This window comes from Haemorhous mexicanus, chromosome 4 (genome assembly GCF_027477595.1).
Source record: "Haemorhous mexicanus isolate bHaeMex1 chromosome 4, bHaeMex1.pri, whole genome shotgun sequence".
NCBI lineage: Eukaryota > Metazoa > Chordata > Aves > Passeriformes > Fringillidae > Haemorhous > Haemorhous mexicanus.
In genome coordinates this window covers 469,454-490,266 of record NC_082344.1, presented here as the reverse complement: position 1 = coordinate 490,266, position 20,813 = coordinate 469,454, and the positions used below count along the sequence as shown (strand labels likewise).

Sequence of the window (20,813 nt, the reverse complement as noted above, 5' to 3'; positions counted from 1 at the left end):
CAAACATCTGTGCCTGTGACTACACCTCGCTGCCAAGCCCGGCCTGCTCCCTGACACTGCTTGGCAGTGCCATGGACAAAGAGTGAGGGGAAGGGGAAGGCTGCTACCCTGTCCCCTGTCTAAGCAAAAAAAATCCCTGAGACATATGGTCTTGCATAAAATCACCACCCGAGAGAAGCCTGGCGCGGCGTTAGGTTAGTGAGAATATTCTAATTACACCAAGGCTGAGCAGCACCTCATTGGCAGCCACTGAGGAAAGCAAATGGAGATGACAAAACTGCGGGTCATGAGATGCGTATTTTAACAGCATCGGAACCTTTACCCCCAAATTACTAAAAACAGCCCTAAAACCATTACTTACCAAGTAATGTAACTGGGAACCAAGACAAACTGTTACTTTCCATAACAGGAAAAAAAGTTGTTTGGGCTATTTATTTTTTTTTCTAATTAGTAAGAAAAATCTGGCTCAAAGAAACTTCTCAGTAAGGAGTGGCTGGATTTCATCTGGACCTGTGGCTGCTTCCTTTGGAGCCAGTTGTGCAGCATCCCTTATGTAAGAGAGCTGCCAGGCGTGCAGGGCTGGCTGACAAGTCCCATCCCAATCACAGGGCACAGGCACGCTCACTCTAACCAGAGTCGTGTCAGAGCCGGTGCTGGCTTATCAAGCTCACTGTGCTCCAGGAGAACATTATATGGTTTGTAATATGTCAGAGAATGTCAAACTGAGGGCTGCACGGCAGTGAAGGGTAGAGCAGAAAGCATTCTATTCCAGGCCATTGATTCCTTTTAACAACTACATGCAGTAATTCCCAAAACTATCTCTTCAGTCTCAATCACATGGAAAACATAGCGCAGCGTTCGTTCTGAACCTTGCACCCAGTGCAGCTTGAAGATTAGACCGTCCAAGGGGATTAAATAGGATGACTGATTTAATCAGAATAATTCTTTTAATGATAACTTGCTGCATTTCTCCTCCCCCTACCTCCTCAAAGGTCTAATAGTTTGCTTCCTGGATTCCCAGTGCACAAACAGAGCATATTTTCTTCCTACAGGAAATGATCCAATTAGGTTGATGTATAATTGATAATGAACCGTTTAAGCTGATTTTGGCCTTGAAAAATCTTAACCATGTCCAGTCAGCTGGCTGACCCCCCTTCATCCATGGTGGAGGGACAGGACTTGGGGAAAGGGAGGGAGCAGGCTGAGCACACTGCCCAAGAAGCGCAGGGAGGCAGCCTAGCTCGAGGGGGCTGCACAGCAGCAGGGATTACTTGAATGTCATGTAGTCCCTGACTGCTGCTCAGTGCCCGAGCTGTAGCCTGGCCCCTGGGTTTGGGCAGGGGAGCTGTGTAAGCAGCCACGTTAGAGACGTGGAACCAGCGTTCACCAGTGTCTGATCCTGGAGCACCACTGAGGCAGTGGGAAGTTTCCCACCCTCCCTAAACACAAATTCTGTTGCCTTACAGCAGGTACCAGCGGGAGATGCTGTTGGACTCCCGAGAGTTCAGTAATTCACTCTCCAGCCAGTGCCAAAGCCAGGTCAGCCTGAGGAAGTGCTGCTGACAGCACAGCTGGAAAAGAAGGCATCAGATTCATGGACAGAGGCTGGAGCGTATCTTTGGAAAGCCAGTGCAGTAAGTTTTATCAACATAAAGGCTAAAATTGTTCCTCACATGAATACTTCTTGCCTACCTCAACAAAACTGACTCCCTCTCACTAGCCTTTGGTTTTGTCCCTGCCTGGGCGCCCCCCGGCTGTCCAACGCGGTTTGGGGGCTTCCCTCCCTGCTGACTTTGTGCTAGCATGGCAAACAGGGACAGCTCTGCTCACGGCCAGGTGCTGTCAGCAGCCTGCGGGGCCCCTGTCCCCTGTGTGTGCCGAGCAGCGGGGCACAGGCGTGGTGACAGCGAGCGTCACCAGGCCCCAGATGAGAGGTGGCTCGGTGCGGTGCCGGCAGCGCTGAGCGCGGTTTGTGCAGCAGCTCCCCGCGGGCCCCGCCACGCTGGCTGCCACCGAGCCGTGTGACTCCAACGCAGCCATGCACTGCCAGGCACAGCCAGTGACACGGGAACCATCCAGCTGACATGGAAACCCCCAGGATATTCCAGATACCCTTTGCTGCTGTCCTAAGGGATTGGAATGCCAGAGGGATTTTGCTGACTGCTCTTTGCAACAGGAGCAGACTTCCCTCCATCACCCACCGAGTTTTACTGGAGAGAATTTACACTTTTATAGCAAACAATTTATTTTTTATATCATTCCCTGCTTTAATACCCCTTTAGCCAGAGTCTGACACTGGGTGAATCTAGCTTTTTTTAAGGACCTTGGTGCATTTAATCCTTTGTTTGGCCTCACTAGTCCCAGTGCACTCCTTGGATAGGTCTAAGTCAATCCGCGTCAGCCTAGGAGCTTGCACCCTGCAAACCCTGAGGTCTCCTCTCCCCTGGTCACCCCTTCACCAGGAGGCGGATCCTCGAGTATCCCGATTTGCAACTTTTCCTAGACAAACCAACAGCTTTATGCTGAGGCATAGGGCTTTTTCCCAAGAGGCTCAGCCAACTTGGAGAGAATTTTGCTTCAATTTACAATGCAACTATTCAGTTCCTGTGACTTGATCTATTTTTTTTTTGTCCATTATGTTTAACAGTGAGTTTCCCATGTAAAATTAACAAAACAAACTCTGAGCACCTGTAAAATGAACAAGCAGAAGCAGAGATTACCAATTCTATTTCTAATCCTTTCCAGGTAAAATTTTTAAGAAATTTTGGAACACTGCAAGATAAAACAACTCTGGGCTGACCCTTTTTGACCTACTTCCTCTAAAGTTCTGCATGTATCAGTTCCTGTAGTCTTATCTGGTAAGTTTTTGTGGTCTTTCCTAAGAACAAAATATATTTTAACTTCCTGTATTAAGTGCTGTCAACTTACTTCAGTATAAAATGTGTTTGTCTACTTAGAGCTGTCATGCACTAATAATGTTACTTAAGTGAGTTCCCTTAATGTAACTTTTCAAGGTACCAGCCTTGTCCAATTCTGCCTGCAGAGACAACCAGACAACTTTCACTCACAAATCAGCAGAACTGGAGTTTAATTAAGGGTTTCATTTTCTTATCTAGTACTGATCTGCTGCATGGTGACAGAACCTGTGCCCTCCCAAAGCCTTCACCCTGTCCTGGCTCACTCACAAGGCTACACTCTGTGCAATAATCAGCCAAACCCCATCAGTGACTGTTCCTCAGAGTGCAGTAACTTGCCTTCAGCGTTTTGCTTTTAAGCTCTAGAGTTTTGCTCAGATTTATTCACGCTGACAATGCTGTTTAGTAATGACCTTGTAAGCTAGGTATGAGCAATGCTGGCAGAGCAGGAAACTTTGCAAAGCAGCCCCCTCTTCACAGATCTGCACAGCCTGTTAGTAGTGGATGTTAGTAGTGTAGTTGGATGTACTTAGTAGTGTAGTAGTGGATGTTATCCAGCAGAAACAATGGCATGGAGGTGTGTCAACCCTTCTCACTTCCCTAGGATTTTATCAGAACTAATGTCAAAACATGGCACAAGCTCTCTGGCATGTAAACCGAGGTAAGTCTAAATGTTCATCTCGACTGTCTTGAATGTTAACCCCGGTCATGATTAAACAGACACTGTGTAAATGTCCAGAGAAAATAATTGGAATAGTTGCTTATGCTGAAAGCAACTGCAGGAGCAGGTATGACAGATAGTCTGTGCTAAAACCAGCACCTTTTTTTTTTTTTTTAACACTAACAAACATAGAATAAGTGCTTAGCTCTCCTGGAATACAGTGCAAAAGTAACAGGATAGCAGCCAAATAGTCTCATACCTGGAGAAATCAATGTAGTAGAAGCTCCTGCATCCCCTCCTCAGCAGTTCTGGGCTGTAGTTTTGCTCAGGGGTTTTAATTGCTGGGTTGCTACCATTGTTGAAGACAATGTTTTTTCTGAACAGAAATTGTTCAGCAACATTCACAGAGGATTTCACAACTGCACCTTTGACTCTGTACTTTGAGCAATACTGCTGCATGTTTGTGACCTACCTCCTTTTCATCTGGTTCAAAACTAGCTTTCCCCTTTAGATCAGTGTCTCTGAGTCTGTATTCTCTAGCTAACCTGAAAACTGAAATGAATTTATAATAGTGACTAAAAAGGACAACTCTGACAATTTCATGTTCAATTAGATCTACTTATCAGTGCTGTAATGTTATGAGAATAAATTGTCACAATCACTCCACACCCCTGCAAAGAAAAGGGGTGTGGAGTGATTGTGACAATTCATACAACATGAACATACCAAATATCCTATTAATACTGCCACCACACATGCCCTACAAAAAAAGCCCCACCCCACACACACACACAAATCCAAACCAACCAGAAACCCTAGTGTGGGTATTTCCATCCATGCTCTGTGGGAAAAGCCGGGTGTTGACGTGTCTGGTGGCCAGGCTGTAAATAGAGCCTGAACCAACCCAGGAGCTCAGTCTGCAGAAGCAGACCTTGCATGTAAGCTGTAGGACAGTGTGCATCAGTTGGCTTTTCCTGTCACTGCTAAGCTGTTACCTTGAAACAGTGCGCTGCCATTCTGTGTGTTTGGCCCTGTTCTACAGCTGTGATATGCCTAAATCTGGGATTCTTACAGCCGGCTTTCTCCTAAGTATCAGAAGCAGCTGGATTGAGGCTTGTGCAAACACCATCAGACACATCTTATCAGAAAAGCCTCCCTCCCTGCTGACACAAAAGTGAAGGTGCTTTAAAGTTCTGGGAGGTATGGACACAGCAGGCTGGCACTGCTGCTAGCTAGAGACTGCCCAAAACCACCTTGGGGACACCCTATGGCTTACAGTAACCTTCCCTGCGTTTGAATGACAGGCTCTTCCAGCTGAGCTCCTCAGAAACCTCAGGCGACCGTCATCCTGCTGCTTCCTGAAAGGACCAGAGGAGCACAGAGACCTGAGCCTTCAGAAGTGCCCACGCGCAGGTCAGTGACCCCCGCTGGGGGGGAAACACCAAACACAAATGCCTTTGCTCCTCTGTCCCTGACAAGCTTATTTGCACAGCAGTATCCTTGGAAACATAATGTCATCAGCTGGGGTTAAACATTCAGCCCTTATAAAAAAGCCCAGTACTGGCACTTGGACCATTTGCACCAGCAGCACAGCTGAATCCTCCGAGTTCTTCAAATGGCACAGAATGAGATTTTCAACAGTAAAAGTTTTAGGCAGTGCCACATGGGCTGCCCTGTCTTTTCAGGAGAACAAATGTCAATGCATCAAAAGATGGATCATTTTTCTTTAGAAAGTTCAAGGAAGATTCTGGAACTACATTTATTTTAAGTAACAAGGAAAATAAGTTGCTGCATTACGGCATTCACAAAAACCACACTGTTCAAGGAAGTGATAAATTCGTGACTGTGTAGCATCCTGTGTGTGAGTAGTATCCTCTTGTTATTTAAAAGAAGAAAAGGAAAGGGAAGTGAATGATAGTGGGCTCTCTCTCAGAAAAAGGATTTCATTATCGCTTTTGGCTTCTGCCAGTAAGCCTCTTTGCACTGCCTGTTTGTGTTACCAACATGTAGCAGCAGCACTGTTAACCTTGCATAAAAGTACAGCCTTCAGTCTAAAATGAGACAAATAAATGTTGTGTCCTCAACCACAGGTGTCTTAACACACAGCTGAAACAGTATCAATCCACTAATCAGAACCAAAGTGTTTCTCTTTGATCCCTTCCTGCAAACCACAGTAATCAGCTGAATGGCCTCATCTCACCGACAGGAGTTTCTCATGTCATGCTGAAAACTGGAACTGAGTCTTACCACTTATTGGGACAACAAGTGGTTAAAGTCATGGATTTAAAGCACTTCTGTCTGTAAGTAAAGGTTAATTCCTAAATTACGCTTACTCCCCAGATTTTAAGCAGTTGTTTGTTCTCAAGTCTCCCAGAGTAACAGTCTCCATTTTTTTCCAGACTAAACCCAAAGCAGTCATTTATCAGAGCACATTAACTTGGCACATTAACTCCCCTCTCCCTGTGAAGAGTCCTCGAACTCCACACGAGGTCTGAGCACGAATAACCGCAGGAGGCGCAAGCAGTGCTCATTTACACAACTGCCTCTCTAAGGTAATGGGGAGGGAACATCATCTACTGCAATTCCTGCCTTAGGAACCAGTTCTGCCTGGAAGTGGGACTGGAGAGTATGCTCTAATCTTGAGGAAAGGTAGAACTTATTGCCTGGTACTCACAGAATTGATTATCCCCTTAAGTGCTTGGAATCCTCCAGTGACAGGGAAGACTTGCTCTTTCACGTCAGCAATTCTTTCCAGCTTTGGAGAGAAAATGCATGCAAACACATGAATCATCTGGCAAACCAAATTCCTCACAGTGCTTTACTCTCTTAAAATTTAAATGGATGTCTCAAAGCAACCCTCATCAATTCTGTGAAGAGAGGGAAACTTTCGAGCTCTCTCTTTAGAGCTAACTAAGTTTTTTCTGAACTTGGGACTTACCACAGCCAACTGCAGCTATAACAAAATTTTGGCTAGTCATCATGGCAAGCATCACACTTTTCAGCTTTTCAGGGGCTGCATCTTGGCAGTGATTTTGTACCTCTGTCCAGAATTACCTCCCTGTTTGCTCTGCCTTTGACTAAAAACCCTTTCTCTGCATCTTCTGCAGGACGGAGCCTTTCGTGTACCTCTCCTTGAAGCCACTTTGACCGGACAGGAGTAGGTACAGCGTTCACTGGGACACAGCAATTCTGGAACAGCTTTCCAGTGAAGGAGATGAATCCCACCTTCTTTTCCTTATCCCCAAACGTTACATATACACTGCTTGAATCTTGTCTACAGCTCTTCTGTTCATGTGATCAGTACCCTGACCTGGTTGCCATTCCAGTGAGAGGGGCTTGCCTGCATCCTCTCGTTGGCAGCTCCCAGCTAACAAGGGGATTTCCAACGGGTCTCCTTGGCAGTGAGCACGACACCCACACGTTCTATTTATGTCTACGTATACATCTGAGTGTGTTTCCTGAGCCAGAGAAGACATTACGCTGCCCAATGTAAGTAAAATTAAATTTCTAAACTACTTAACATCAACTCTGTAAAACTCTGGGTTGAGGTGCTGCCTAGGACTCTATAATAGTAAAGGTCTTATTCTTACCTGTTCCTGTTCAAAGTCCAGGACACCGACACAGTAAACTCTCGCTCCCAGCTCTCTGGATTTCCTTGCCTGTGGCATCGAAATGAGCATTTTTTTAATTCAACAAGGCAGCACCCAAACTCTGCCGAGCGTGACATGTATTTCCAGCTCATGCTCACCTCCTTCTCTGCATACAGGGGAATCTGACCGTCCAGCTTGCCATCAGTCAGAGCAATGATGATACTAGAGAACCTTGAGGCTCCTTGCTTTGCAATTTGCGCGTTGGCCTGAAAACAACAAAATATACTATCCACCTTAAAACTACACCCAAACTTTTAACCATGATGCATCTTCTAAGCATCTAAAGCAACATCTCTCTCATGACAATCCTCTGCCTCCCTTAAACTCACTACCAGCAGGGAAACCCCTCACTGGTCCCTCCCAGCCACCACTGAGCTCATCTCCAAAGCACTGGGGTCACTGACCCATCAGCCCTTGCCAATATGCAGTTCTGCCAGGACACATCTCTTCAAATCCACAGTTAGGATTTCCTCTGCTACCCCCCAGATTTCAAATGCAGTCAGTAGGTTCTAAGACATAAAAAGAATGGCTTAAAACTTTTTTTCTTTAAATAGCAACAAAATTCCCTTTGCCCAGCTTTTCATGGCACAGATCCTGGTTACAAACATGGCTCTACAGTCATAGGGGAAGAACTGACTTGTCTGTAACAGGGGAAGCTTAGATGCTCACCTTCAGGGCCAGGGCCTTCATCAAAACTGCATTATTTGAACAGAAAGGAATAAAAGTGGCTGGAAGCTCCATAATTAAGACAGCCCAAAATGAGGAGCATTTGTCTCTGGATCACTGCTCTGTGCAGTAAACTGTCCCCAGGAGAGCGCTCTGGAAGGCACCGCCAGCCCCGCAGCCCTGCCGAGCTGTGTGTGGCTGTTCACCGTGTCACTGGTATGCTGGCTGAGCTCTGAGATCCACCCCACAGACCCCTGCCCCCTGAGAAGGAGCGAGTCAGGGAAATTGCACATGGCAGATTGCTCTGATGGCTAGTCATCTTCTGCATGGGATTTGCACAGTGTCTGGGCAACCCTGGGAGCACTCAGGCACCCAGATGGATTAACGTAACAGACTGATAAAACATAAATCTATTTGTGTTACAGGTTGTTACCCAAAGGGTGAGAACAGAGGATGTGTTGGTTGCAAGAAGATGAGTAAAACCTACCTGTTTTAGTCCTTCATGTATGTATGTCTCACCTGCTGGTGTAACCTCCTCCAGATCCTTCAGACCTTTCTTGATTTTCTCTCTGCGAAAGAAAAAGAGGTATGAGCCTGTTTGTGTGACCTGAAGTGTGAAAAGGGTCTAATTTATCAATTGAAAAAAGGTATTTGTCCTCAAGGAGAATTGAAATGAAAAGCTGTAAATTAGAGCATTTAGCTAGGATCCCACGTGGCGGCAAACGTGGTGTGTTCATGACAGAAGTGGTGCTGTGGGAACAGGTATTTCAGAGCTATCAAACACAATATGCTCCAGTGATTCAAAAAGCTGGAATCAAGGAAAATGTCCAGGCAGAGCAGATACTGCAAAGAAGAGGCAAAGCCCCAGCATTACATAGCCCAGTGGAAAGTCTGTTGCATTAGGTCTATTTTGCTACTTTAAATCAACTTTGCTTCCAATCACACTGCAGTCAAAGAAGAAATCCCCTAAAACACCAGTTCTATCTCAGCAGAAATCTTCCAGACCAATATGTATGAATTAAATCACATAGAACTGAACTTCAATAATTAAAACATTTGCCCTGAAGAAAATATCAATTGGTAAACACAGCATTTGCAAGACACCTTTTGTTCCCTTGGCAAAAGAGCAGGATTGAGGACAGATTTAAATTTTGACTGTTACAACTTTTTTGTGTGGCCTTTCATAAGACATTCCACACAGGTCCACAGCTCACTTAGATTTAACGGGAGAATGCATCTGCACCATGGTTTTTCACGAGCAGTACAGCAGATCCACCTGCAAGATGCTCATTAACTATGGGGCTGAAAGGGGAGAATTTGACAGACTGCACCACAGGAATTATTTCCAGAGACATCAGCACAAGTCGGGGAACAAAGACAGAGAGATTACTGAAATAATCAGATCCAGAGGGTCTTCATTCTTCGGCAAACACAGTTTCAGCCAAGTCCATGGAAAGTCATGCCAGGGAAGGATGAGCAAAAACTAAGAAGGGGCAAAATTTGGGCCAGAATATATAGAACACTGTGACAAATCTAGGTGAGAAAGAGGAACCCAGCAGGGGTGAGGAGATGGAGGGAAAATACATGGCGGGATGCGTGAAAGCTTTCCTTAGGCCAGACCAAATGAGAAAGAATGCATATGCCACACTGCCTGAATGCCACCCACTCGTCATTTGTTCCACGGATGGGCTTCCTCTATGTTTAGCAGCTCTGTTCCAAAGTACAATCCATAGCTGGAATAAGCTCCCCATCACAGGATCCACTGATACGATCAGGGAGGGGAGGGAGTAGAAGAGATATGTGGCATTGAATGTATGGAAGGGAACAAGTTATGTAAGATAATACAATCTGTTTGATCCAAATATTTTACATTCAGCATCTATAGAAACAACTTGCAAGTGATTATGTACGAACGCAGATTATAAACCACAGAGTTGGTGCTTGCCAGAAATGAGTGGCAGCACATCACAGGCGTTAGTGCTCGGCTGCCAAGAAACAAGCAGCAACTCAAGTCCCAGTTTTCTGAAACAGATTTCATTTTGCAAAAATAGCTTTCGTACAATCAGTTCGGTTTTATTTATCTGCAATGTCTTGTGACCCGGTCGCACAGCAATCTCTGGTGTTGCCAGGCCTCTGCCTACAAGGGGTTCCAGGAAAATCTTTGGCAGCATGAGCTCTTTTAGCTGTGTTTAATCGGGCACCATCTCTTGCCCTCAGGTCACAGCTGCACTAGACAGACCCAGCCAGATGTCAACTAGCTCCCCCATTCTCCAAGCTGGTCAAGTGCAAGTGGGTCCTGGTCTGGATGTCAGAATGCCAGTGTGGATGCAGGACTTGGGGCCCCAGAACCAGCAGGAGAGGTAGGCTCCATCACTCTAAAACCCAGCCCTGGCTGGTTTGAAGGCCAGGCACGGGGGGCTCGTGCCTGCCTGCGCTGTCCTGATAATGAATGGGACTCAGCAGTCAACCAGTCACAGCAGTCAGGACGCCCGTTCCTGCTCCCGAGTGCTCTTACAACTTCCCTTTCTCTAGTTTCTGTAAGGCTGCTTGGTGGCCACGGAAGTCCCCAGGGAAGTTCTGGTTGTATAACTCATCTGCACCATGACAGCAGAGCCCTCAGCCTGGGTGCCTGGACATCCCACGGTACAGCTTGGGAACACTAACAAAGGCTGAGGGCCACTGGCTTTGCGGTGCAAGTCAGAAAAGGGACGGAGGTGGAAGAGGCAAAACAGAACCAGCAACTTGCAGCCTGTCTGTGTTTGGGCTGAATAAGTACAAATTTAATATCTTTTACCCACTCAGCATATGCGCTGCAGCCCATTTCTGTGTTTAAGCACAGGCACAACTAATTTTTAATAGCTACCCCGTCTGTTCCCTTTCTAAGCTGTGTAACTGCCTCAGACAGCTCCTCCAGCAGCAGCCAGGCAACACAGCTGCCAATATCCATGCAGATTCCAGAATGGGTGTTCTTAGCTCCTCTGAGTGGGGGACAGCACTCTGTATGTCTTTTCCATGTTGCATTCCACCTATTGAAGTGCTGGAATATTGAATTATCTCAATGTGATGAGCATATGAGTGCTGGTAGGAGACGGTGGCTCCCACTGAGCATGTATTTCTGGTGAGAAACGAGGCTGTGTGCTGCAAGGCAAGAGGCTCTTTCCTAACAAAGGAAGGCAAACAAAACAGGTACTTGGGGTTCGCTGCTAAGAAGGATGTGCAGTAAACAGGAAAACACACACACGTGTCAGTGAAACCAAGAGGGGAAGTGTTCTTTGACAAAAAGGTAGCTCCATCTCTGATGAGAGGAGCTGTCGTACTGGCGAAAGAAAACCCTGCAATGAGCCTCCTCAGATGCATCATTTGGAGGTGGCTTATGCCTTTTAGGCCTCTTAAATACTACAGAGGGCTGATTCACTTCAAATAATTAGTCTGCTTCAAACCTGAGGCCTCCTGCACAGGCTCCAGATGAAAAGCACATCAGTGGCCAGCTCTGCTCTACTTTATACACGCAGCAGAATGCACTCTCTGCAGATGAATGTGTTTTGGCAAGCTGCCTTGGACCTACACGCAAGGCCAGCTCACGTGACCAAGGCCCCAAACACACCCATGTCTTACACATCCCTGTGAAATCAGGAGCAGTCAGCTGGACTAGAGCCAAGGACAGGATGGCTGGTCATGTAACCAGGTACTCAAGCATCCTACTTTTCCACCTTCACTAAGACCATCTCTGTTTATCTCCAGCAGGAGTTTCACCCAGGCAGAGGCAGCAGGGCTCGTCCTGGCCACTGGCACCAGTCAGTGCTGCCAAAGCCGGCTCGCAGAAACCTGGACTGCTGCTGGCCAGGACAGCTGGCCAAAAGAGAACAAAGGCAACATCGTGCCAGCTGCATGGTATTCCTGAAGGTATCCACTATCCCAAACCACGTGCTTTCCAACAGTGAGCCCTAAAGGTGAGTGCATCAATCTTTGTTTACCACTTAGTGCACAGTTTCCAGCTCAACTTCACCAACGTGTGTCTTTCAAATGGGCTTTAACCAGTGTGAGAAGGCTGTTCCACCTGGGTGCTGTTGTTATTCTAAGGATTTATTGTAGCCCTGTCAGTACTGTGATTAACAATGAGTTCTCTTTACAGAGTTAGTCACAGCACTGCCCACACTCACAAAATATGAGGGAATTTGGGGGCTTTGGCGCTATGCTGTGGCCTTCTTTATATCCACAGTTTCATTGTGCAGTAAACCCAGCAAGAACTTTGTGCAAACAATCATAAGCCTAAGGCTTTCCAAACAAAAAAATTTTGCCCTACTTTGATCTAATTGCTGGGAAGAAATTGTGGTTTCCTGACATTTGGGAATTAGCAAGTAAGCCAGGGCAAAAACATGCCTGCAAGTCCAAAGTGCACATAACAAACCAAGGCCATAATATCCCATAATCACGGTCACAAACACCCATCCCAGAACTGTAGTGTGCTTAGTTAGCATCCTCATCTTCTCTTGAGAACAATGGGGGCCAGACAGTCTCAGCATTTTTCCTCTGTAGTAGTATCTTTAGTATCTAAAAGGACAGCTGCTCCAGCTGTATCTATCTGTCCTTACCTATGTGCATATAGTCACAGTCACCAGTCTCCTCCTCCCTTCTCCTTATAATTCCCCCTGAGCAAGAACAGTGGCACTTTGCTTCCCCTGACAGACTCGCAAGAGCATCGGCCAACCCTGAACTAGAGCCAAGCCCCTCAAGGGAGCCCACTGGATCTGCAGAGGTTCTTCCTGCGCTTTACACGAAAAAAACACCATTCTGTCCCTGGCTCCAAGTGTGCTGGCAATGAACAAGGCGCTTGTGTCCCGGTGGCGGGCTTCCAGCATCCTGCCCAGTATTTCAACTGGTCTGTGTGCTATCAGCGCTGCCTCTCAGGCCTGATAAGGAACAGGCCACTGACAGCCTACTGAAATGGAGAGAAAGGACCTCATTGACTTCAGCAGGCCTCAGAACAGGCTCAAGTGTCCTCTCCTGACCCCTCTCCAGCCATCTGGAAAAATGACTTATAAGCTCCTCTCTGCCCAGAGAGAGCAGATCCAATATCCCAGTCCGGATGGGGGGAAGCGGCTGTTTTCAAGTCAGACCACTCTTTAAATGCTAAAACAGGAGGGGCTCAGAACTGAGTTTTTAGGCATCTCAGATGTCAGCTACATTTCTGCCTGCTGCCAGAGGCAGGTCTTTTCAGGAGGTCTAGTACTTGTTGTTATGTATTGTTTAAAACAAACAAACCCACAGCAGAGCTAACCACCTATAGCACACCACATTTTGCATTGACCCTACCAAAGGGAGCAGAAAGGAGGGGCCACCTTACTTCCACCCTGCCACAGGTTTGTGGAATGATTCCTAAATGGTTTATCCACAGGTTCAAAACCCAGAAGGGTGTGCACAGCAGTAGCTTCTGGACAGAAGGGAGAGGCCAGAGGTCGTGTTGGTTTTGAGAAAGCTGAGAGGATACCAAAGGACTCTGACAGCACTGTCCTCTGCTGAGCACTCATTCCACATGACCATCTCCCAGTTTCAGGGAGTTTGGTCATTATTTTTGCAATATTTTCTTCTCTGTCTGTTTCTCCTCCTTCTGTTTCCCCTCACCCATCCTTAAGATATCCTAGCTGCAAATCCTCACTTGCTTTAGAAATCAGAGTGAGCAGCCTTGAATTGCAACCACTGAAAGTTCAGGCACACCTGTACATCACCGCAGTGTCAGGAAGATCTCACACCCTTCAAGTGGCACCAACCCCACTGTCTAAAACAAGCCCTGAAGTCCAGATTAGGAAATACAAAGCAAAATACCTACCTTACATGAGAATATGAGAAACATTTATTTACCATTGTGTGCTTCTCCTAGACATGAAAAAATCCTGATAGCCATTCTATGGAGGCTGCTTTACAAAAGCAAATGGAAGAATCATTCTGGTGCTGTGCCAAGTGAGATGCAGAGTCACACAGAGATGAAAACATTACTGCTAGTTTTTCTGCAAAGCAGTGGCAGAGGTAACATCAAGGATTTCTTTCCCATCATTCCTCTCCTTCCTTTTTTAAGAGGCTATCCAGGTATATGGCCACAAAATTAAATCAGCCCTGCAGGGTGGCTTTACAACTGGCCACCACTTAGAGGTATCAGTCGTTGTTGTGCTCCTGTTACTGCTGCTCTGATTCAGTAAGGGCAGGGGCAGGGAGGCAGGGAGGGGGAGAATCAAGAAAGCAGAGCACTGACCTGTCTCCAGTTAGCGGCATAATGACATGCGCCTGGGTGGAAAACACGATAAACGACAGCCTCATCTTGGGGCTTTGGAAAAGGGAAAGAAGGCAAAAACACATTTCAGAGAGACATACAGATGCACAGCGTTCCATTCACTTATTCGGTCTCACCCACGTGATCTTTATCCTCCAGCCTCCTAGGACCTGCTTTTGAACTACAATCCCAAAACGAGAGGAGTTAACACATTTTTGTGCACCTTCTCCTTGCCCAGATGCTCGGGGAACAAAGCAGCGGGATTATTACTCTCTCCCACGTGACTAGTCTCTGCTGATGTGCCCACCCCACGCACGGAAGGAAACGCGCACCCTTTGGAATTGCCCGGGCCGCTGGTAATTCATGCCCTCACCAAGGCAGGGACAGTTCCCTCTTGGTTCCCTCTTGCTCCTCTGGGTACTAACCAGACACACTTCCCACCTTTGAAACTGGCAATTTCCCCTTTTCTTTCAGGATGACACAATGCCAGTTTGTAACTCTGCTCTTTATTTATGTTTTTCAAATCCTCCCAGTCACAGAAGCAGTGCCCACTGACTGCCCCAGCCCCAAGAAAGCAGCATGCAGGCTCTTCCAGAGTGAGACTGGGCTTGTTTCTCTGACCAGAGAGCTGTGAGACTTGAAAACTTCTCCCCTAAAAGCATCCAGGGAAATGTCATGGTAAAAAGTAATGCTGTATGAATTGATTTTATTGAGGAATTCAATCTGGTTTTTTTTAATTTATTTTTAAGAAGGTCACCTGCCTCTTTGCACCAGGTTGCAGAGAATCATATCTAACTAGCAGTGGAAAACACTTAGGAGTTGCCAGATGCTCTGGAGGCCCAAGACAGGAATTTTCCCAAGGTAAGCTGTAACATCTCTCCTGCATAAATTTATTCATCACAATTTTAATATATTCACTAATTTTGTAATTTACTGTACATGAGAATCCCCATTAATTAATCAGGTTACGGTTAGTAAGGACTTAACACCTGAAAAGCTGAATGACCATATGTTTTCAGTCCACTGATGTCACTGATGCAGCTTAAAACTATTGACATCGAGGGAATGTAAGCGCTTCTTTTTTTTTAATTTTTTTTTGGCACCACTCCAGACAAAACAACAAAACAGCTTTCAAAAGTTTCTCTGGCCCCCTGGACAGAAGTTTTACATAAGTTTACAGAAGATTTGCTTTTGACAAGATGACAATAAGCTATATTTACTTATAAAAGCCTAATTGGATCATCCTTTTCTTAGCAAGCCAAGATTATAACTGCACTCTGCACTGGGTTTTCCTCAGCAAAACCCTACCACACCATCTCACCCTGTGTGTGGTGAGGGATTCGTTCAGTTTATTCTGGGTTTTGTGGTAGGGTTTTTTAAAGCAAAACACTGCAATCCTCAGCTGTTTGTTCAGAGCAGTCAGCCAGGATTTGCAGCAGCTATTTCCAGAGGAGCTGGGCTTGCCCGACAACACTGCTGACAGTAACAAAGTTGATTATATGTAAGTACAACAAAGGCACCGTTACATGGCATGGGCTTCCTCCGCCTCCGAGCTTTAACACTGCTCCCTTCCTTTTGACCTGCCCTATATATTAACGCATATGTTTACATGTGTTCAAGACTGCTTCTTTATACAGATCTCCAAACACAGAATTTGAGCAGTACTCCATCAGAAACTAGGCACACGGTATATTGAAAAACAAGTTTAAAAAAACTTCAAATCACATCTGAGAGTCATTTAAGGAAGTGAGTATTGTCACCCTTTTGCTCAGCTCCAAGCACAAGAAAATAAAGTAAAAGTTTCCAATATTTTCCAGCAATTTGGGTCTTAGAAGCCAAACTTTTAATGTGTTTGTGGAACACATGCCCTGAGCTTGCAAAAGCAGGGGGACCGGGGCGGGGGGGTTTAACACAGCCCAGAATTACTCCAGCATCACCTCGGGTGTCACAAGCAGCACCACGCACCTCACAAATCTTTCCGTCAGCTGATTTACAAAATCAAATATCTCTCGCCAGTTCGTCGCCACGCTCCCAGACCTACAAGGGAAAACCAGAGCACATCAGCGGCCTGATCCGGGGTGGCATTTCGGGGAGAAAACGACCATATTCGCGGTTCCAGACATCTCGAAGTACCGCCAGCTCTCGCCGGTAAGTTTGTCGCCCGAGCCCCGCTCCCCCCTCGCCCTGAGGGCGACCGCCGAACTTCCCCACAAAGCCCGGCGGCAGCTGCGGGGCGGGCGGCAGATGCTGCCGCCGCTCGTTCTCCCAACGCCTCCGGCCGCAAACGCACCTCCGCTGGGAGAGCTTCCACGGGCCCCTCTGCACAGCCCCTCAGGGAGGTCCCGGCAGGCTTCCCGAACTTCCCTCACGACGCCTTTCCCGCCGAGCCCCTCACGACGCCTTTCCCGCCGTTTTCCCTCACGAGCCCCCCCCCAGCGCGCGCGGCCCCTCACGGCGCCCCCCCCCCCCCCCGCGCGCGGCCCCTCACAGCACGCCCCCCCCCCCCCCCGCCGCCCCGCGCGCGCGGCCCCTCAGCCCCACGCAGCGCCCGAACAAAAGGGGCGCCGCCGCCGCCGCCGCAGCCCCGATGCCCGATGGCGGCGATTCCCCCATCCCCGCCCGCGTCTCGCCTCGCCGCTTACTTGTCCAAGACGAAGTACATATCGAAGGCTCCGTGGCACGACGGCTCGCCAGCAGCCGGCGCGGCGCCGGCGGGCAGCGGCGGCAGCAGCAGCAGCGGCAGCAGCAGCAAGGGCACGGCCCCGGCCATGGAGCCTGCGGGCGGCGGGGAGCGCAGGCGGGCGCTGCCGTCCTGCCGCTCGCCGGAGTGGCCGCCCCTCGCCGCCGCCACCGCGGCTCGCCCGGCCCGGCCCGGCCCGGCCCGGCCCTCCCTCCCCGCAGCGGCGGCGGCGGGCGGCTGGGGCGGGGGACAGGGCGGGCGGGCTCGCACCGCCCCCGCTCGCCCGGCCCCTGCGTCCCCCTTGCGTCCCGTCAGCCGCGTCACTCCGGTCCGCGGTGCTGCCAGCGCTGCACGTGTGCCAGAGAGTAAGCCCCGAATGAATTTAATGTCGAGGGGGCTGGGGGTTGCGCGAACGCCACAGAGTTGGGATTTTGAAACAAACAGAAAAAAAAGCCCCGTCCTAACAGTCATGTGTCTCCCACGGGCTGGGGAGGTGAATCAGACTGCGAGGAGGACCTTGCTTTTCCCTCCGCTGGAGGAGTTGGGGAAGTCAGAGTCATCCTGCTGGACAGTTTTCCTCTCACTTCGCTTCAGCCCCATTCCTGCCGTCTCTGGATGGTTCGCTGTAGCCACAGCACTCTGACCTGACACATCCGTGTCACGGTGCCTTCTCCACGCGGACCCCAACGCCAAGCCAAGCCTCCCTATGATGCAAGTTGGAAACTTTACCAAAGCCCGCGGACCAGCAGTGAATAATGTCAGCCAGAGATCTGGCTCATGAAGTTCTTAATGCCTTTGAGCTTGCAAGGCCAAAGGGTAAGCAAGCGGTGTTTTAGAGTCTCCGTGGATACACGAAACATGGAAGATTAAGGACAGAGCATCCTGGGCTTTACCAGAGACCCAGCCAAAAGAAAGGCCGGGCAGAGGCTTGTGAGACAACAGAGGAAGCTTGCTGAGCTTTCCAAAACCAGCTGCACTCCAGCTTTCCAAGCTGCACGAGTCCACCCCAAGCCCCAGGAGCGCTCGCCTTGCCTGGGAGTACGTGTCATGTTATCCAGATGTTGGAAATCTTGCTTCAAGCGCATGTGACCCCGTGTGTTTGGAACAAGCCTCTACTGCCAGTTCACTCTTTACTTGTTTCCAAGTGTGTGAATTCCTCTTTTAGCCTGTGGTTTCTGCTGAAGAAGCAGATAAATCATGGCTATTTTGCTGGAATGACTGGATGAGAGGGAGATAGGCACGTAGGACTTAGAGGACAGTGGCTCATAGCTGTTTGGCTTCATTCACACAAGGGCTCCAGCCTCCTTTCCCAATGCCCAGAACTCGTTTGCTGATGCCTGGCTCTCTCCCAGCCCTCTTCCAGTGCCACAGTGCTGCCCAGCCCACCAGGACGGGCGTTCCTCCCTGTGTGCACACACAGCCTCAGGAAAGCAGCCTCCTGAGCTGGTATCTCCATGATATCCTAGGAGCCAGATGGGGCATCAGCGGCTTGCCAAAGCCAAAACAAGCAAACAAGCCATGTTGCAGGAGCAGCAGGAGGGGACCTTGGCTCTTGGCTGCACCAAGGAACCCAGGCCAGCTGCAGACCTCTGCCCCAAACCCAGCTGGAGCAGGCACAGCTTGTCCTCACTCCCCATCCCGCCCGTCTGGAATCCAGGAAACTTGCACGAGGACCTCCTTTACATTGGCTCCTTGTGCCTGGAGGCTGGGACAGCAGGGAAACCAGGGGTCCAGGGAGAAACCGCCCTCAGTGATGGAAAACAGAAGTCTCAAAAAAATACAGCTACAAAGTAACCCAGCCCTAGAAGCGAGGTTTTGATGTGGATGGTCCATGAGCAAATGAACTCCAGTTCACTGCCAAGGTTTGCTGCAGAGAAAGTAGTAAACAGAGCAGCTTACAGCACCTTTGGGGTTATACAATTCCCTTCTTCACCTCCAGCCCTTGGAGATGATTTCCCCACATGCTGTCCTTTAACTTCCACCCACTCCCACCTTCTTTTTGGCCCAGGCTGGTCAGCAAGACCTCAGGCAAACGGAGCCAAAGCGAACTCGTTGTATCTGGGGATGAGCAGCTGGGAGGAAAAGTCACCCTTGCTGTAAGCTGGCTGTGAGCCTGGCCCTGCCCATGGGTCGGCAGGAATGCTGCAGCAGAAAGGTGGGGCCTGCAGGGGAAACCCCTCAGCGCTGTGGTGAGATGACCTCAGGACTGGAGTCAAACAGCGCCTTGGTGGCCACACAGACTGCCTTTTGCATAGACTGCAGAGGGTCAGGAGGGCTTTGTTGCTTGATAAATCCAGCTCAGGTCCAGGATACCTCTGCCCGACAGCTGTGAGCCAGCCTGCTTTCCTCAGGATGCTCAGTGATTGCCAGCATTTGGAAAAATGAAGCTTGGCTTTGTCTGTGAGTGTGGCTGCAATGCTGATTAATTAAATCCCCTTTCTGACTCAGGTCTGGGATTGCCCTTCTGCCACATGATCCAGGGGCAGCATGGAATGGGACAGCTCCACAGCCAGCTCTTCCAGACACCCTGAGCTGTGCAAAACCCTAGGACAGATGATGATGATGGGGATCCTTGAGTCAGGGAAGCTCACAGGAAAATATTTTTCTTCTCCCCTCAGAGGATATGAACCACACATGGAAGTCTCATGCTTTGTAAAAGGAAAGAGAAACCAGAGGGGCTCCAGCAGTTATACAACATGCAGGAGCTCTTTGAGAGCTGCCTCCTGAAGGATTAGCTACAAATCCTTGTTCCTTTTTACAGCTGTAGCCTTGTGTCTGTGTGCATCCTGTAAAGCAGTGTAGAAATGAATAAATAAAAAGGACAGCCTTAAGTAACACAGGAACTCTCATGTCCATGTGGTACCGCCTGCATCATCCAGATGGAAAGTATCTGTCTAGACAAATCTGGGAATTATGCAAGCTGGGAATTCCTGAATAGCTCTTCCTTTCCAACATCACGAAGCATTTGCGGTGCCCACCGAAAATAAGCACAGAAACGCAGGGGGGAAGAAAGCCTTCAATTCCAACAGCCAGGAAACCTAAACACTAGCAGTATTTTGGATGAGAGAAGGTGAAAGTGCAGGACTATGGAACAGTGTCCCTGCTGTGTGCACTCTGACTCATCCCTGAGGAGCCAGGATGATCCCTGGTGATCACTCCTGTCTCAGCAGGAGCGGAGCAGGCTCCCTTGAGCTTCTTGTGGTTCTCTGGTGCCTGCTGCCCTGGACAAGGCACAGAGACGCTTGTTTCCACTTTTGCAGAGCTGTTTGTTTCCACGGTGCTCAGACAAGCAGAAGGAATGAAAACAAAGAGGGAAAGATGGGCTGTCCTGGTGCAAACCACAACAGCATAAAAATAAATCACTCTGCCTGAGAGAGCCAAAAAAAAAGCAGGACAGAAAACACGGAAATCCCACTCTGGCCCGGGAGCTGCTGCTGGCTCTGAGCAATGCCCAGGGATCACCGGGGCTGGGAGTTCAGCACAACTCTAGAGTTGTAGTGACCCTTTTTGGTGTTCTTGGGAAACAGCGGCCTGGCCAGAGGAGACAGAAGAATGGAGCAGCCAGGAATTCTCCCTGCAGAGCAGTGCAACCCAGGGAAAGGATGACACAATTCTCAATATTATATGGAGAAAAGTAATTTTTTAAAAAGCACAGGTTGTGATCCAGCAGTCATCTGGTTTGTGGCAGTTTTATCACTGACTCCAGGGGGGCATCCCGAGGGTGCATCCAAACAGAAACGTCACTTGTGGTCAGTTTGGAGCACACTGAAGGAAAAGGGGCCAACGTTTATCCATCTGGCCTGGCCCCTTCGGTGCTGCAAAGGAGAGCAAGACAGAGCATTGTGTCAGTTCTGTCCTCCCAGGCCCAGGAGAGAAAGAGTCAAGAGCAACTGGGAGGCTGAGAGGTAAAACAACTGCTTGTACCACTGTTTGGGGACAATATTTATGCAGGGCCAGGGGGTTGCAGCAGGACATC

General features: G+C 48.6%; 2 protein-coding genes and 1 long non-coding RNA gene across 15 annotated transcripts in view; 2 read left to right on the top strand and 1 right to left on the bottom strand.

Annotated features, from left to right (window-relative positions):
* Window positions 1–15,112, top strand: part of LOC132325947 (uncharacterized) — a 33,113-nt gene extending 18,001 nt beyond the window's left edge. Inside the window, exons 3-16 of one of the 4 annotated variants that reach the window (XR_009486091.1) lie at window positions 1,467–1,634; window positions 2,746–2,858; window positions 3,520–3,576; window positions 4,881–4,989; window positions 5,667–5,876; window positions 5,976–6,128; window positions 6,684–7,065; window positions 8,318–8,478; window positions 10,110–10,252; window positions 11,634–11,842; window positions 13,771–13,916; window positions 14,396–14,513; window positions 14,691–14,835; window positions 14,932–15,112. This is a non-coding gene — a long non-coding RNA (uncharacterized LOC132325947). Of the gene's footprint in view, window positions 1–1,466; window positions 1,635–2,745; window positions 2,859–3,519; window positions 3,577–4,880; window positions 4,990–5,666; window positions 5,877–5,975; window positions 6,129–6,683; window positions 7,066–8,317; window positions 8,479–10,109; window positions 10,253–11,633; window positions 11,843–13,770; window positions 13,917–14,395; window positions 14,514–14,690; window positions 14,843–14,931 lie in introns of all 4 variants that reach the window. The other 3 variants (XR_009486090.1, XR_009486089.1, XR_009486092.1) reach the window with 3 other exon arrangements.
* ANTXR2 (ANTXR cell adhesion molecule 2) overlaps window positions 1–16,971 on the bottom strand; it is a 77,081-nt gene extending 60,110 nt beyond the window's left edge. The window contains exons 1-7 of the mRNA XM_059843475.1: window positions 16,800–16,971; window positions 16,123–16,194; window positions 14,140–14,211; window positions 8,380–8,461; window positions 7,325–7,432; window positions 7,167–7,235; window positions 6,251–6,331 (exon numbers count right to left, since the gene is read on the bottom strand). Coding sequence (XP_059699458.1) covers window positions 6,251–6,331; window positions 7,167–7,235; window positions 7,325–7,432; window positions 8,380–8,461; window positions 14,140–14,211; window positions 16,123–16,194; window positions 16,800–16,927 — 612 coding nt within the window. The 5' untranslated portion in view covers window positions 16,928–16,971. The remainder of the gene's footprint in view (window positions 1–6,250; window positions 6,332–7,166; window positions 7,236–7,324; window positions 7,433–8,379; window positions 8,462–14,139; window positions 14,212–16,122; window positions 16,195–16,799) is intronic.
* The window catches only part of PRDM8 (PR/SET domain 8), a 27,957-nt gene continuing 23,315 nt past the window's right edge, over window positions 16,172–20,813 (top strand). For all 10 annotated transcript variants that reach the window (XM_059843464.1, XM_059843466.1, XM_059843463.1 and 7 more), the window contains exon 1: window positions 16,172–16,305. The gene's annotated coding sequence lies outside the window, so the exon portion shown is untranslated. The remainder of the gene's footprint in view (window positions 16,306–20,813) is intronic.